This window comes from Bison bison, unplaced genomic scaffold, assembly GCF_000754665.1.
Source record: "Bison bison bison isolate TAMUID 2011002044 unplaced genomic scaffold, Bison_UMD1.0 scf7180017864203, whole genome shotgun sequence".
NCBI classification, from domain to species: Eukaryota; Metazoa; Chordata; class Mammalia; order Artiodactyla; family Bovidae; genus Bison; species Bison bison.
In genome coordinates this window covers 3,634,233-3,650,665 of record NW_011494775.1, presented here as the reverse complement: position 1 = coordinate 3,650,665, position 16,433 = coordinate 3,634,233, and the positions used below count along the sequence as shown (strand labels likewise).

General features: G+C 50.7%; 1 protein-coding gene across 1 annotated transcript in view; it reads right to left on the bottom strand.

The window, feature by feature from the left end:
• LOC104991931 (core histone macro-H2A.1) overlaps positions 1–16,433 on the bottom strand; it is a 128,630-nt gene that overhangs the window by 3,168 nt on the left and 109,029 nt on the right. Inside the window, exons 6-8 of the mRNA XM_010844624.1 lie at positions 15,152–15,251; positions 8,486–8,575; positions 5,969–6,143 (exon numbers count right to left, since the gene is read on the bottom strand). Of these exons, the coding sequence (XP_010842926.1) occupies positions 5,969–6,143; positions 8,486–8,575; positions 15,152–15,251 (365 nt within the window). The remainder of the gene's footprint in view (positions 1–5,968; positions 6,144–8,485; positions 8,576–15,151; positions 15,252–16,433) is intronic.

The window sequence follows — 16,433 nt, the reverse complement described above, 5'->3', positions numbered from 1 at the left end:
TTGTTACCTCTGCACTGGAAGCCCAAGACCAGGCTCCACAAGCCCCAGACACCCTACTAACGATGCCCTCCTGGGTGTCCTTGCCTGCATAGGTGAGCTGGGCCAAGGTGAGGGACTCTGCCGTGTGGCCTGATGGTCACAGCTCACCTCCTTTGGCATGTGCCCCACTGGAGCTGGCTCTGGGCAGGGCTTCGTGAGCTGCCCTCGTGCCACTCTGACGCTGCTCTGCCCGAGCCAGGGGAGATGGTGTGGTACAGAGACGTGGCGGGGCCTCTCTGGGGCGCCCTCACCAGGCCAGCCACTGCACCTGTTGTGCCCAGCACTTTCTGACACAGACCTTCTCCCCCAGCTTCCCATTCCTCTGCCCTGGAGGATGTGTGACTCTGACTGAAGGGATATTAGTCCCTGTTCCTCTCAGTCAACAGTTCTCCACTTTAGCTTCTATCAGGATTATGGAAGGGTGGCCAACATGCAGTTTTCTGGGCTCCAGCCAGGAAGTCTGATGAGGTGAGCCCAGGGACCATGCTCTGAGAGCCACTGTTCTACACACAGTCAGGGTAGACTTGATAATCTGAACTTGTACTGTGGGCCCAGAGGTTAAGAACCTACAAGTGGGGAGGTCATAGAGCTACAGTGCCCAGGCCTGTATACCCCACTGTTAAGGGAGCACAGGCTGATCTGGCTTGTCCTGCAAGGTTGCTGTTGGGTGACTATGAACATGATCTGTTTCCAGGAGACCTCTTGCTGACAAACGCAGACCTGTGTCCGAGGCAGTCACAGCCTGAAGAAGAAACCCAGCCATGGGACTGTGGTCACTCTGGACCACACAGGCCACGAGGAAGGATTGGAGGTGGCAGCAGCTTTCCTCTTGTCTTCAGGTACGGCCTCAAAACAATTTCGAGTAGGCACACTTATAAGTATTTGTAATGGAATGGAATGTGTAAGACGCAGCAGCCTGGAGCCCCACAGGACTTGAGTCTGGGCCCTGGCTCTGTGCCTTGTTTCCCCACCTGGTGAAATAAGGCGGGTAATCAAGTATTTATTACCTGGAGAGGCTGTGCACATTGAACAAGACACTACACAGAGCCCTCAATCAATAGTGTCACCTATAAAGTGGGAACAGGGTCTTTCTAAAGGTACACATGGTGGGAAATGGCCTCCCAGGCCCTGTGACAGCTGGGATTGGGTGACTGCTGCTGTCTCTGCTGACAAAGTTGTAGTCAAGGCACCCAGAGGGCCGCCGTCCAGGCCTGCAGCATCCAGTTCTCGTGGAGGGCCGTCAGCCGTTGACTGCTGTGGTGTGGGCAGGGGCTCCATCGCCCTCCTGGTGCAGCTCCGACCAGTTTAGAGAGAGGTGCTCACCTCTGTGTGTCTCACTCATCTCTTGGCTTAGTGGCTGGCTGGCTGGGCTCCCTCGTGGGTGGAATAACCGCTGCCTCTCTGCTTGGCTGGGTCTTCCTCTCCAGTCACTCTGTTCTACCACTGCCGCGCTGTGTCTGCCTCCTGGCTGAGACCAGTTGCCACCGCTTCTAGAGTGAGGGTGGACACGGGCTCCCACTCCAGTCAGATCCCAGTCTGAATCGTGCCGACCTCTCTCAGCACAAGCTTCCTCCACTAGGAAGCAGGTTCCGCGTGGTGCTGACGATGGGGATGCAGGTGGGCTTTCCTGAGAGCTGGGAGCCCCCCATGTTCCATGTGGCCCCTCAGTGTCTTAAGGTGCTTTGTGAGAAAGGGCTTCCCACCCCTCAGAGGGTTTATCTTCCACTTTGACCTTTTTTATTGCCTTGACCAGACTAAGAAGGTGTCTAAGCTTCCCTGAAGTCACTCCAGTTGTGTCTGAGGCCTGTCTCCATGACTGTTGCAAGTGGACCCCATGGGCTACCTCCGTGTGGTGCCCTCCCAGGTCACCTGCTCGGTGATGGCTGGGGGCTGTCTGTACACACTGGTTTCCTGTCCACTGTCCCATCTGGATGGCAGAGATTCGGGTTCACAGAAGAGGGTTTCCTGCCTCCAGCTGGGCTGAGCCCCTCTTCATTTAGGGCTTTGCCAAGCGTCCCTGCTTCCAGTGAGCTTGGCCTCCAGGCCTGGTAAGGCAGGCCTGCAGGCCAGGGGCAGTGCTGAGGAGGCTGACCAGGGACCCAGAGATTCCTGTGGGGAGAGGCTGTGTCTTGGGAGCTGGAGAGCCCAGGTGGATTTTCTGGAGGGCAAAGACTAGAGGCCCAAGCCTGAAGGCTAAGAACAAAAGTGGCTTCTAGATGGACTCTGGTCTTCACAGACCAGGCCACCTGTTTAGTTGTCTCGGCTGTTTGGAAGATGGCAGGTAGCTTGCGTGATGCGGGCAGAGTGTCTGTCGCCCCATGTGGACCCCGTCTGCTGGGAGTAGGTCTACTTCACACTGTGCTCCTGGGCCTTCCTGTGCTCTATCTGGCTTTGAATAACTCTCCAACCAGAGACAACTCTATCCAGAGGTAAAGACCAGGCTCTCAGGGTCTGAGCTGAGAGCAGTAGGTTACAAGAGGGTGAAGCTAAAATTCAGAAGGCATTGGCATCCAACGCAATGCCTCCAAAGCCAGAGAGAGGCCAGGGCAACACAACCCCCCAAGAGGCCTCTTACCTTCTCTTCAGGGCTCATGTAAGTAATTCTCCCCAATAGAGTTTGTCTCTTCTTTGTATTTGTCTTCTAAGGCCCATGCCCAGGGAGCAGGGAGGCTGATGCTGTGGCTGGGCAGGTCAGGGAATTCCAAGCAGTGTTTCCAAGGTTGTCTAAAATCTCCCACAGAGAGTGCGCAAGGAGTGGTGTGATCCTCTGGCAAGGCTGACCAGAGGGGACACTAGGTGGGGGTTCCATGTGCCTAATATCAAGAGCACTGAAGCCAAGGGCCTTGGATGAAATGCTGGCTCTGCAAGTACATGCTGTGTGACCTCTGGTGAGTGACTTAACCGCTCTAAGCTTCCCCTTTGCCTTTGAGTTGAATTAACAGTGCTGCTCACCTTGTGGGATTGCTGTGAGGATACTGCAGATAGGAGGTTTAGCACCACTCCTGAAACTCAATGAACAGCCATAAATGGTAGTTTGAAGAAAACAAACTGGCTTTCCTTTTTAGGCTCATAAATCTAAGGAGAGTTTAATCAAAGCCCCACACTAGCTGTTCCCCAAGTGCTGCCCCTCTGGAGAGGGGTCGTCCCCTAATGTCAAACAGAGCAGAGGGAGTCGGGGGGAATCCATAAATACTGTGAGCAGGATGCCCAAGGACAGAAGGGCCAGAGGCGGTTTCCCGAGCCCAGGGCTACACTGTGGGTCTCATTTGCCTTCAGTGGGCTCTAGGATTGGCTCCTACTCTTAGGGGCTGGAGGAAGGCAGTGCAGGGGTGTGGTTAGCCTCCACATGCCCGTGACACCGGGCCTTGGCTGAGAGAAAGTGATCCCACAGCCCTTCACCAACATGTTTGCATTTATATTGTTTTCATTCCAGCATGACTTTTATGCTGGAGACACTGGATGCCACAAACAAGCTGTTTTATTTCCCCTCCTAAACCCCACTGTGATTTACTGGCCGGCTCTGGTGTAATCCCATTCTCTGCTCATGAAAGGGAGGGCAGCTGTTTACACGGCTCTGTGGGGCAAGGTCTGCCCCACAGATGTGGGGCCAGGCGGCAATGCACATGTGCTTGTCTTTGGCATTCTGCCCTCTTAAAAGCTTTCAACTGATTATTTTTTAAAACATTTTACTCCGTGAAAAATGTAAATAAGTTTGTAATAACAGATGCTCTTTTTATGGGCATGACTTCTATGCTTCAATTAAAAATTTCCCAATAGTCATATGAAGGAGCGTGAAATTATTACCTCCAATAAAGACTCCTCTATTGCTTCTCTCCTCGGAAGCACCTTTCATCAGAGTAGATCAAAGTGCATCCGAAACGCTAATTAACTGTGCCTTAGAACCGTCTGTGAGGAAGGGCAGTCCCTTAGCCTCACTAGCTGATAAGGCAGGCCAGGGACAGAGAGGGTGATTCACTTCCCAAAGGTCACACAGCCATGCCAAATAACAGAATTTCTGTGGGAGGATGGGAAAGTGGGAGAAGCAGGAAGCTGGCTAATTATGCTCAGATCCAAGAGCACGTTGTAAAAAAAAAAAAAAAAACAAACTTGCAAGGGCTCTGGGACTGAGTAGGGTCAGTCCCTGGGGAAATTCACTGCTGGGTGCTTGCTGACTGCTTTATGGAGGGTGTGTGTCTGCCGGGTGCTCTTAGAACCAGCCGAAAGGGCTGTTAGATGCTCTAGCTCTGTCAGCTTTGCTTTCTTTTCAATGTGTATTTACATGGTATTGGCTTTTAAAATGATGGTCAAGTTTTGCTTCTGGCAGAAGAGAACAGAATGAAGACGTATGGCAACTAGAAAGACAGACGACAATCCAAAACACCAACGGCGTGCGTTCTGGACGTACCTGCACTTGGAGGTGATGGGGCCAGAGCACGGGGCAGGGTGGGCACGGGGACTCGAGGCTGGGGCGGCGTGCACGTTCCCTTGTCCTCTGTGCAGGGTCCCTCCTCCCACACACCAGCTTCGCTAGTAAGCCCCAGAAGAGAGCCCGCTTCTGCCCTTGTGCCCCCTCCCACTGCCCAGAACTGCAGGGCCCGAGGGGAGGTGTGGCACCCATAGCTCAGCTCCAGGAGGGGGATGCTTCTTCTGTCCTTGCTGGAGAGGGACGGGGAGAGGCAGAGGCTCCGGGGAACAGTTTTCCCGTATCAGGCCCTCTGGTGTGACTACTGTGACCCTGGCACACGGTGCCTGTCTGCCTACAGGCAAGGCCTTCTGCGTATAGTGGCTAAGCTCCGCTCAAGCAGACATCCCAGGACTGCTCTGGCACGTGGGCTGTGGGCCCCTCAGTGATGGCACTGTTCAGGGAAGCAGCATTACAAGGTCTGCACAAGGGTACAACCAGCCAAGTCCACTCTCTGTCCTCCTCGTGGGTTTGGAAGGGGAATGTTTGAGAAGAGCAGCTTTCTATGTGCACAAAGAACGGTTCTGGCCCAGGAGGATAGTGTAGCTGGCCGCGTCACGGGGCGTCAGTGTGCTGGACCCATGCTATACTGCACAGCCCACCTTCCTCAGGTGTTGGGAGGCACTGATGGCAGAGACCCTGCAAGGCTCTCCGTGTGCACAGGATGCCCCAGGGACCGACACCTGCCGACACAGTGCCCTGGGCTGTAGCAGCTCTGAAGGCCACTTTCCACTTGCTACTGTGCCCTGTCCAGAGGGTGAGGCTTCTACAGGCCTGAGGCTCAGACCCTGGGGAGGGAGGAGCCTGGAGATGTGACGGGCAGTGAGACACAGCCTCAGAGGCAGCCATCCCACCTTCTTCATGGCAGAGTTCTCAAAGCATGCTCTTTTCAGAGAGCACCTTAATGTCTGAGCGGTCCTGAGATGCTGCATGATGAAGGGGACGATCACGTTTCTTTTACAGGGTAGGGGGTTAGAGCCAAAGGCGGGGTTTGTCTGCCTGCTATCACTCGGCTGGTTAGCCAGGCCCAAGCCCGAGCGCAGTGCTATGTGCTGACATCTGGGGTGTACCACCTGGGGTCGGGGGGGGTTGTGGTTGGGGGCTTGTGGCTGAGTCCTACCTGCCCCATTAGAGGTTCAACAACTCCACCCTTCCAGGGCTGCCCTTCTGGGTTGTGTGTCTGTCTCAGGGGCAGTTGTACTGTTCCCCACAACCTCTGTAAGTCTCCCTGGGGAGATTTCAGGGCTGGGAAGAGGGGTCAGCCGTTTCACGTACCTGCCCAGTCAGATCCACCTCATGCGCAGGGCAGTGAGACACAGGTAGAGAGGAGGGTGGAGAACACTCGGGAATCCCACAGGGAAGGGGCTTTGCCTAGAGAGTGCTGGACGCAGCCTCAGCTGAGCGTGTGCACGGAGCCCTCTGCCAGTGTGGCCCACACGCCCCGGGGAGGGCGCCACATGCCCTTACCTGCCGCTACCGATGGAGGGAAAGGCAATGGACTTCAGCTTCTTGTCATCCGCCAGCGCCAAGCAGTTCTTCACCGTCTTCTCCAGAAGTTCCTCACACTTGTCTGCACCCCAGATGGGACTGTTACAGTGGATCACAAACTTGGCGGGCAGGCCATGGCCTGCGCTGACAGCAGCTGCAGGGGACGAGCGAGGAGCAGTGAGTGGGGTTCCCACACAAAGCGCAAGGACCACTCTCCAGCACATCCCCCCAGACGCGTGGCCCCAGAGCCTCCTCCCTCTAAGGGGGACGTCCACCCCCACACCTGGGTAGCCGGCGTTAGGATGCATCACCATCAGGAACTTTAGCCAAGGTCACAGTAAACACTCTCCCTACCCTCCCAGAAGGCAGAGCGTTAACCATCTAACTTGACCAAATGTGTCAGAATGTTTGTAGCCTCCAATTAATTGCCTTCTGGGGTCTCCAACCGCCTTTCCCTCAAGTGGATTCATGTGCATTTAATTATGATGTATCTATAAATCTCTCAGACATGGTTCAGAATAAACCTATTGGGAAAGTAAATAGCATGTCTGCTGTTCTAGTCTTCTCCCTGACCAACCCATCCTGCTGGTTTTGACAGAATTAATTGGACTGTGTTTTTAGGATGGAACCGTTTCCCATCTTACTCTCTTCCTCTCCTAGGAGAAGCCTCTCTCCAGCTAAAGACAGTGGTCTGGGTCTGCTCCCACCAGGAAATGTGACAGGTCAGCCCCTGGCTCCCAGAGCATGTACCAGGGTTCCCATCCCAAAAGCTGCAGCGCAAAGAAGGTGGTTCTAGAACCAAGGCGTCTGATGAATGCTGCCTGCCAGATTTCTGTACAGGAGCACACTCACGTCTCCATCCACCGTTCCACTAAGACACCCAAACCTTTTTGATCAAATGTTCCCTAAACCCAATTTGTGAAGAACACCCAAGTGCTATCCAGGGGTCTTGGTTGTTACTGGGTCTGCTATTTGACTAGCAGAATCCAGAGAAGAGGGATTTGTGAGAAGTGTCTCATGCAGTAGCAACAGTCTGAACCCAAAGTCACAGGTCTGACTTTGAGTCCTGGCTCTGCTGACTGGTTCAACTGCGGGCTTGACTGACACCATGGGACTTAATTCACAGGTCTGCCCACATGAGAAGTAACTGCTAAACCATGCTTGGAAAAGATAAAACCTCTGTTAGCAGTGATTATCTATTTCCTTCATACTTAAAAATATTTTAAAACATTTTCTAAAATAGATCTTAGAATAAAGATCAAAATGTGTTCGCATTTTTGGAAACAAGCAAACGTACCTTTAGTTGTGCTAAGTCTAATGGGTTGGCACCAGCTGTGGCTCCTCTGTCACCAGCTACGATGGTATGTGGCAGCATCAGGGCCCCCCTCTCATCACACCTCCTGCTGAGGGCCACCAAACGGGCTTGAACTGAAGTACCAATGGGAAGGACGCCGGGCTAGCACAGAGAGGCGCCAGGAGGGGACTGAGGAAAGGCCAGGAGCCCCTGGCTGGGTGCTTTATGCTGTGCGTGTCCTCCCTGTTCAGTGTGGGCAGTTCCAAGGGCAACTTCCTGCAAGAGCTTGGTAACTGTGCCCCAACAAACTCTCTTCAGTGCCTTGCCCTTTGCAGGCAAAACTGAAATGAACTGGCAGAGCAGAGGTCAAATGCAATGCCACCCTCTTATTACCGCTCATGTGCAGGCACTGAGGAAGGAGGCGTAAGGCCTGGGGGACCCTCAGAGAAGGCTGTGTGGGTGTGACCTAGGAACCACTGATGCCCATACTTAATTAAGATTCATTTTAAAAATCATAAATAGGATGTGGAATGGGCACTGGGGAACCATCTAGTAAGAAGAGGAAACGAGCCCAGAGAGAAAGGAAGGGAATGGTCTGTTCTCACACAGCTGGTGGGTGAGTCAGCCTTGCCCCCTGTCCTGACTCTCAGGTGCTCAGGAAACCCTGTGTCCACCTAAAATCCCCCGGTCCAGGCTGGCAGCAGGGAGCAGTGCCCTGCCTTGAGTTCTCAGCAGTAATTCTCCTCATCTCACACTTCATTTTCTTACCCCTCTTATCAGGAAAGGTATAATTGGCAAATGAGAGATGTGTATTTATATTACTCCCATTAAAAACACAGATGGCTGAATGGAAATGATTCATTTGCATCTCTCATCAGCAATTTTGCAGATGGCTCAGTATCACTATAATTCTCAGCTCTCAGATTTGCCAAGTTTGGCTTCTGTAACTGCTTAAAATTTGAGGACTAGACATCAAACATTTAGAAGCTATTTTAAGTAATAAGGAAAAAACTTTAGAAAGGCAATTTTCACAACCCTTAACTCTCCTGACAATTAGTGTGTGATAAAAAGTCTACCAGGCTTTCTTCTGCCTCCATCTCGGAGACACCCATACACCTCTGAATTCTAATCTGTCCTGTAAAATGGTTTCCGTGATACAGCATGTACCACTCCCAGATAAGCAGGGTGCTGCCCCTCCTCACCTCCAGCTACTTCCAAGGGCCCGTTCTTTTTCCGGAGTTCCAGGACAGCTTCCACAAACTCCTTGCCACCCTTCTTCTCTAGCGTGTTTCCTAGACAAGAACAGGGCGAGGTCAGATCGCCATCCCCGGGTCCCAGGGCACACACAGACACTTAGCATGTCAGATGATTACATACTAAAAATGATCTGACCAGCTAAATTCCCAGGCAGCTGCAAGATAGGAACAAAGCTGTGGCTGAGTCAGAAAAGTGAAACTGAGAAGAGATGCACTATCAGCCAGTCACCACTCTGCACGGCTGGTCACTGGGCCACCTCTGCTGCCCCTTTATGTGGGGGTGATGGGGTGACCCTGGATGTGCCAGAGATGTGAAGGCGACGCCTGTTCTCTGCAAGCATGCCTGTCTCGCATGCTTTCCACCAGCGTGAGAAACCAGATGGTGCTGGCTTCCAAGGCTGATGCCTCCCCCTGGATTTTCTTCCCTGTCTCTGGGGAGAACCCCCAAATAAGGAGGTTTTAGAGGAAGCATAGCAGGCCCCCATCAGGCAGCTAGCTCTCCTCTTGGCAGCAGGCCCAGAAGAAAGCATTCAGATTTGGCCACCTTTGGGCTAGCCCTACTACCACGCTTAGTTTCTATTTTGCAGCTTTGGTGTCATGTGTGAATTAAAAAAAAAAAAAAAAAATGGCCTCAGACAGTATTTCCTTAATCACACTAATGACTCAGAATCGTTTTAGGTAAAGGAGGGCAACATCAGAAACAGAGCTTAAAGATGAACTTAAAGCTTGGAAAGAAGGATGTCTGTTCAGGACCAGATTTTAAAAATCAAATGGGATTTGGGGAGCACTTCTTCTTAAATTAGGGTACTTACTAAGTAATCAATTCCTCCTATGAAAGCCAAGTTCCCAAATATGATTATCGACACCTGTAATAAGGTCTGTGGGTTAAATGTCTCACTAGGGAGAAGCACTCAGAATCATCCTTTTAAGTTTGGCCAGCATGGGGCCTCGGTCTTCCCTAAGCTCTGCTTCCTCAGCTGTGCACATTTTAAAGTACATTCCTCGCAAGAGGATAAAATACTCCCCTTAAGATTCACCGTTTGTCATGGAAAATTCCAGGTGCCCCCGGCATATTCTGTTATGGGTCAGTCAGGGTGCACTGGGATGCACCAGCCCAGATTCTCTTTGGATTCACCCTGGAATGACTAGGTCTGATTATCTTAGAGAAACCTGCCTCATTAGCATGTTATTGTGGAGGGGTGAAGTAAACCCAGGAAGTGTCTAGAAGGAAAAGCAGATGGCCTGGGCACTGTCACAAATAAGTCAGTACAAGGGCTACTGGCAAGCACCACCTATAAGCCGCCCACTCTACGAAGTTTGGGGGCCTGAATGGTTGTGAGCAGCAGGCCATCATCCATGAGGAGCTCTCAGCTAGGGGAAGGCCTGGCTTTCAGACAGAGATTAATGTGGGATCCCTGAGGTGGGATCCAGTGCCCCTCCTCGTTAGCCCGCAATGCCCACAAGCCTTCACCTGTGCTGGAAAGCAGTGAAGTGGGCTTTAAATGGCAGAGGCGTGCAGAGGTAAAACACATCCGCCCGCTTCAGAGACTTTCACTGACAGCGGCAACGGCCTCTGGTGTTTGTGACAAAGTTCAGCATCCAGGACAGTGCCCAGTGGGCTTAGGGGAGCAGGCTTGGGCCTCATGGCTCAGCTTCAACCACCGGGAAGTGCAGAGTTTGAGACTACAACCCAGGTGAGTGAGGCTCAGTTACAGGATCACCCGAAACATCCATGCAACTGAGAGAAATGAATCTGAAGTCTAAAGTCACTGGATCCCAAACACTGCTGACCATCTACACCTGGTCTGGCCTTCCCTCCTCATCCATCCTCCAGCTTGAGGGATGAATACGAACCTGCTCTAGGCAGGACTATTTCAGGACGCATTCTCTAGTCTTCCTACTCTTTACGAGGAATGGGAAATTTGGAAGGTAATATCAGTGCTGTATTGATACTACTGACACCTTTCTGAAATAGAAAATTTAAGAAAATGGGCTGATTTATAATTAAAGGTGTTTTATCTTAGGAAGAGTGTTTACTTTAAAATTTTTACTTATAATTAAATCTTGCTTTAATTAGAAGTGAAATTTGCACGTTAAATTACACTTAATGCATTTCCCAAACTTAAAAATTGAATCCTAGATTGCAGGCAATCAACCCAGTCAGGACTTGACTCCTACACACACATATGTATGCACATGTTCATGTAGACACACGTGTACTTTTTAACAAGAAACAGGCCCATTTCAACTGTATTGTCAACACTCTTAATGTAAGACTCTTGCTTTTTAGGCTTAACTTCAGGGTTAATCATAAAGCAATTGGCTTATTTGCCCCCAAGCATAAACATGTGTTACTCCCATGAGAACAAGAACATTATTTCATGCTTAGAAAGCAGGCATAAGTATCAGTGTTCAAAACAGCCTAAGCAAAAATTTAGGCTTGGACAAATGTCAGGCTCAGCCTGTGGTCTATTTCACTGTTAGAAAGAACTTTTTGATGGGTAAAAGTTAATCACTGGGGCTAAGCATTCCTGCACTCGCATTCCTTCTTCCAGCAGTCTCGGGACTCGGGAATTCACACCAAATATGAGAAGTGGAGTGATTACATCCTCGCTTCCTCTTTTCCCCTCTCACACATCAAAGTGGGAGCTGGAACCAATTGAGACCATGTGTGAATCTGGTTGACCATTATTTTGGTATTGTAAGAGATCTGGGTTCAGTTCTAGTTTGGACTGGTTCAGAGAAAAAGCACAGAGGTGGGCTTTGGAAGCCCTGAGTTCTAGTCCTGGTACAGTCTTGCTCCTTGGCCAGTCAGGTTGTCTGGACCTGTTTTGATAGTGTCTGGGAGTGACGTGCCAGGTAGCCTTGGCAGAGCTCTCAGACCCAGGTTAATTACATGTCACTGAGGCTACTCTTCCCTGCCCTGTGCACATGAGTGAGTTAAGGGCATGTGTGTCAGAGAGAAAAGCACTAGCCCTGTCATTATTCCAAGGAGACCAGTTCCATTCATGGTTTATGAAGGACTGAGCTCTTGTGGGGTGGGGACAGTTGGCTCTGCCTGTTACCCCTGCTGGCCCCTGCTGGCCTCAAAACCTCCAGCTCCACCTCCTGGTGTGGCTAATCCTGAGGAAAGACTTCCCAAGCAGCAGCAGGCTGGCCCTTCCTTTCTCTCCCCTGGGCAAGATTTTTTTGCCCAGCAAGTTTCATAATTTCCATTTCACCCAAAGTCTGGGACGGCAGGATGAACCCAGGCTTTAGCCAATCCTGGCTGAAAAGATAAGCCCTTAGCTGTTTGTTTATTTATTTTCCTCCAAATCAGTACTTCCCTCCCATCAAGTTCTCACTTGGTTAAGAAAGGAAGTATCTTTCGCTTAAGCTGCCTGACTTAGGAGCTCTTAAACTCCTCCAAAATCTTGAGAAAGGGGAGTTTATTTTAATTGCCTACAGCCTGATTTCATTTGGGCCTAGCAGGTTTGGCAAATCCTGACTTTCCATCCAGTTTGTCTTTCCATCCTTATCCAAAATCCAAAATGCCCAGGAGAGCAATCAGCCCAAATCCCAGTGGCTGGGGCTGACTGTGAACAGCGGGCTTTGTGACTGACACTGAGCAGAGTTGGACAGCTACAGATTGCTAAACTGCTGTGCTGCTAGTGTCTGGGACACTCATGCAGATCCCTACAGCCTCATCCTTCAAGATGACTTCACTTCTGTCCTTAATAGAAACGTAGCCAATTCTCTTTGGAAGCTGGTGTTGGAGTCTACACTCAGAAATGCTGCTCTCAGGATCAGCACGCTTACGTAAGAGTCATACGTGCACCTGAGAGCAAGACGACAACAGCGAGCCCCTCTCACGAGCCAGACGTGAGGCGCGGTGCTTCGCTTATGTGACTTAACGTGATTCAACACAGTTCTCATTGTTCACACTATTATGGACAGGGAAACCGAGGCACTGAGGAGGAGTCAGGTGACTTGCCGAGGCCCCAAATCTGGGAGATGGTAAGGTTAGGATTCAGGATCCTACCTCCTACCTAGCTCCAAACCTGCGCTGTTTTGCCATCACTCCCCGATGCCTTCACACCCACATTACAGAAGCCCCTCAACACATTGGTACAGCAGGGCACTGTCTATGCCAGTCTGCTCACTCTGCCTTGCCCCACCCACAGCTACTTAGGGCCAGATGCCAGCTACTTAGTGCCAGATGCCACCATGTGGGTCAGCTGCTGGGGAGAGGAAGGGGCTCTCTGGGTCCAGGAGAGTGTTTCTCAAGAGTGTCTAGAAACACAAAATCAGAATGAGGGGACCTTCGTGCACTTAAGGTCTGAGAACACGAGAGTGGGAGAGGGTTGTCAAGTTCCCCCAGCGTGCACTTAAAGTTGAAGGCCACTGTCAGGAACGAGTGTGCTTCTGACACAGACCTGTGAACAGGCGTTGCTGCGTGTCTGGTCCATAGAAGGGCACAGAAGCGGTCATGGATGCCACGCAGTGCATTGGGCTGCATCCCCCTGGCAGCTTAAAGCTGTGCCTCAGGAAGCAAGTGAGGACATGATGTTGCTGAACCAGTTTCCAAACCAGAAGTGGGCCCAGCTGGGAGCGGCATGATGTAACCTGGCTGACAGTTAGCTGTACTTCTCGCATTCACGACCCGGGGACGGGAGACCCGGGGAAGGTCAGGACAGCTGGAAGTGTGAAATGAATGCAGCCCTGCATAGCTGTCAAAGGATCAAGCTGTCTGCGGCGGCCGACTGACCATGCACACACACACTCGGCAGCACCCGGCTAGGCATTACCTACTTCACCACCGGTGTAGAAGTCAGTGTTTGTCGGGTGAACGACAGCATCACTGTCGATCGAGGCAATGTCAGCCTGTACAACTTGCAACTATAACAGGTAAACAAATGTATATCAACTGTGTTGGACCGAGACCCACGCACAGGCACATTTACTAAGGCCCCAGTGGCAGGGCTGGCCTACCTGGTCGATTCCAACATACGAGCCAAAGGGCAGTCAGTCCACGAGGTGTGCGCACGTGTGGGTGGGGGTGAGCGGAGGAGGGGAGGGATATCAAATGTGACATGTTTAAATTAAACATTTGAATGACAGGTCCAAAAAAAGAGAAACACACACGAGATCATTTCCAAAGGTTAAAAGAAAGAACAACGAATGCCCCGTTTCACTTCGCAAAAGCCTGTAAGACTGGCACCCCACTGAGAAGGCTACTAAAACATGGCATCTGGTTTTTTTTAAAAGTGGACTATCAGGCCGACCAAAACAACAAGTTTCTCCATTCTCTCGGCAGCAGTCACCGTTTAGGGTTTGATTTTTCTTCCTGTGAAGTTCATCATTTTGTCTACCTTCAAGGGACATTTCTTGAAAACGGAGAAAACAGTATAGGTGTGCACAGAGGGATTTTTATTCTTTATTCTTCCCCTTAGATGTGTAAAAATATTTTTCTAGGCCTACCTCTTATTCTAATCTTGCTTTTATGTATATTGTGAATAGATGAATCCTCACCTTTTCTAGCTTGTGGGCACTTTTTTTTTCCCCCTAAAAAAAGAAAGTATCTGTTTAAGGCAGTTGGAAAACAAGTTCAAGCAGGGCATTTTTGAGTCCCAGTTTTCACGTCTTCAGCCCATTACTGCACCCAGTTTGTGTGGGTCGGGCCTGGGCTCTGGCATGGGTGTCTCTCCCGGTAAAGAAATCTGCTATCTTACAAAGGTGGCCAAAAATGAGAGCTAAAGGCACACAAAACATACCTAAGTCAGTATCAGATATACGGCTGCCTTGGTGGGCGCCTGCTGCCCCCGCAAGGCTCACAGCTAAGGAGATAGAAGCCTTCATTGTGCCCTGAGCCGACGGCTCCTCTCTGCAAAGGTGAGACCACAGAGTGGGACTCCTGAGGGCTACCTCTCAGCTTGTCCTGAACCGTCCACCCTCCTGGACAGGGACTCCACAGCTCTGGCATAGTTTTCCTCTGGAGGAACTCACTCAGAAAGAGAATGAGTGCCTTCTCTCTAATATCATCTCAAGCCAAATAATTCATGAAGGTGGCACCCAGTCATATACTGTTTTCAGTTGTAGGAAAAGTTGAAGTGGCAGTACGTGGTAAATTTGGGGGAATCCAATTTGCTGGTGGATGAAAGACACCTAATAATATCCTGATGTGCAGCTTAACCGTCTCCCTTCTCAAGTGTTTTCATGCTTTGTTTAACTGTCATTTCTAATTAAGGCTTAAATGGAGAAACTCATTTTGTAGTGACCTGAGATGTTTCAATTCTTAAAAACAAAAAAACAAAAAAACAAAAAACACAGTTTTAAAAAATCCCCCCCAAAGTAACCAGCAGTCAGTGTGATCATTATGGAAGAGAATTTAGATGGCAATATATTTATAATCAAGGGGAAAGCAGCCAATAGGGCTTAACAAAACATAATCACATCATTCCCAGTTGGAAGGGCTTAGAGTAAGTAGACATTCAGTGTCTACTCTCAAATATTAATCTCGGTTTTGGGAATTTAGTTTGACCATCTGTAATTTGAGAAGATGAAGAGCCTAAATTCTGGATTCCATAACTTTTCAACTGACAGCTGATGGTGCCAAACCCCATCCCCAATTACCTAGGTCATCTTTAAGGTCAATGTCAGCATTGGTAGGATTGATTATGGCCTCCACCTCAAAGCCGGCTAAATTACTGATTTCACTGTGAATAAGGTTCAGCTGAAAAGAAAAGCATGAGGTGGGAAATAACAGGACAGCTGGGAAGTCACAGAGATGGGAGCCTTGGGATATAGATGAAGGGCAGGGGATACTCCAGGTGCACTGGGCACAAAGGGGAAGAGGGACTCTGGCTAAAATGAATCCGTTTCAAACAAAAGACTCAAATGCCACTCAGGATGCTAAAAAGAAGCAAGCTAGGCTGAGGGTCTAGAACCTGTTTGGTGATGCCTGGGGCCAAAGGGAAGCCTAAGCCAAGTCAGACTGAGGGGGTCTACCTTCGTTTAAAAGGTGGGTGCCAAGATCTGGGTGCCAAGGTACAGCAGCTGTCAGGACCCAGAGTCAACTCCTCAGGGCTGGGTAGGGTCAGGGGGTATATGGAGCCATCCTCATTTTTGAGCAATGGGATGCTGCAGAAGTCCTAGCCGGTCTGGGCAAACCCCTAGCAGCTCTGCCATTCTCTTCCAAGCGGCCATGGGTTTCTCAGGCTCTTCATGTCACTGTGAACACTGGCTAAGTGGCTCCCGTGCCCTGCTCGGGGGTGGTGAGGAGCAAGAATGGTCTGTTATTTAGTAATATCTAATTTTATATGCCTGTTAGCTATGTGATGCTGAAGATCTGACCAAACCCAGGAAGAAACACAGTAGTTCTCCATCAAGACAGTATGTCTTTTAAACTGGGTTCACTTGTTGGTGAGGCTACTCTGAGGCGCAATGGGTAGAGTGTTTTCCTTGAGTGACTTTTATGAATATCCCACCAGCCGAGTCCTTGTAAAGCGCCACTGCATGTCCTGCCTCCCCGCTGCTATTCTGGTGCCACAGCAACCCTCACTCTGAGAGGAATCTACGTTCTAGACTGGCTGTCAGAGGTGCAGGGGGATTGAGCTGACCCAGGACTCCCCTTCCTGCTCTCAGGCCCAAGGGCCTGCAGCGGAGTGCTCACTCTCTCCCAGGGAAGATGGCTGTTCTTCAGTGACAGAAATTCCGACCAGCTGCACAGACAGCCATGCCCAAGCGGCCCCCAGAGGAGCTGCTGACCAAGACAAACTGCAAGCCTGGCTCGGGGAGCTGACCACACCCCCTGGGCCCAGGTGGGGCAGGCGTTCACCCCCCAGGAAAGGGCCGTGTGCGGACACTCGGCCGGGATGCTCCTGGCCACAAGCTCCAAGTGACTGAATTTCTGGGG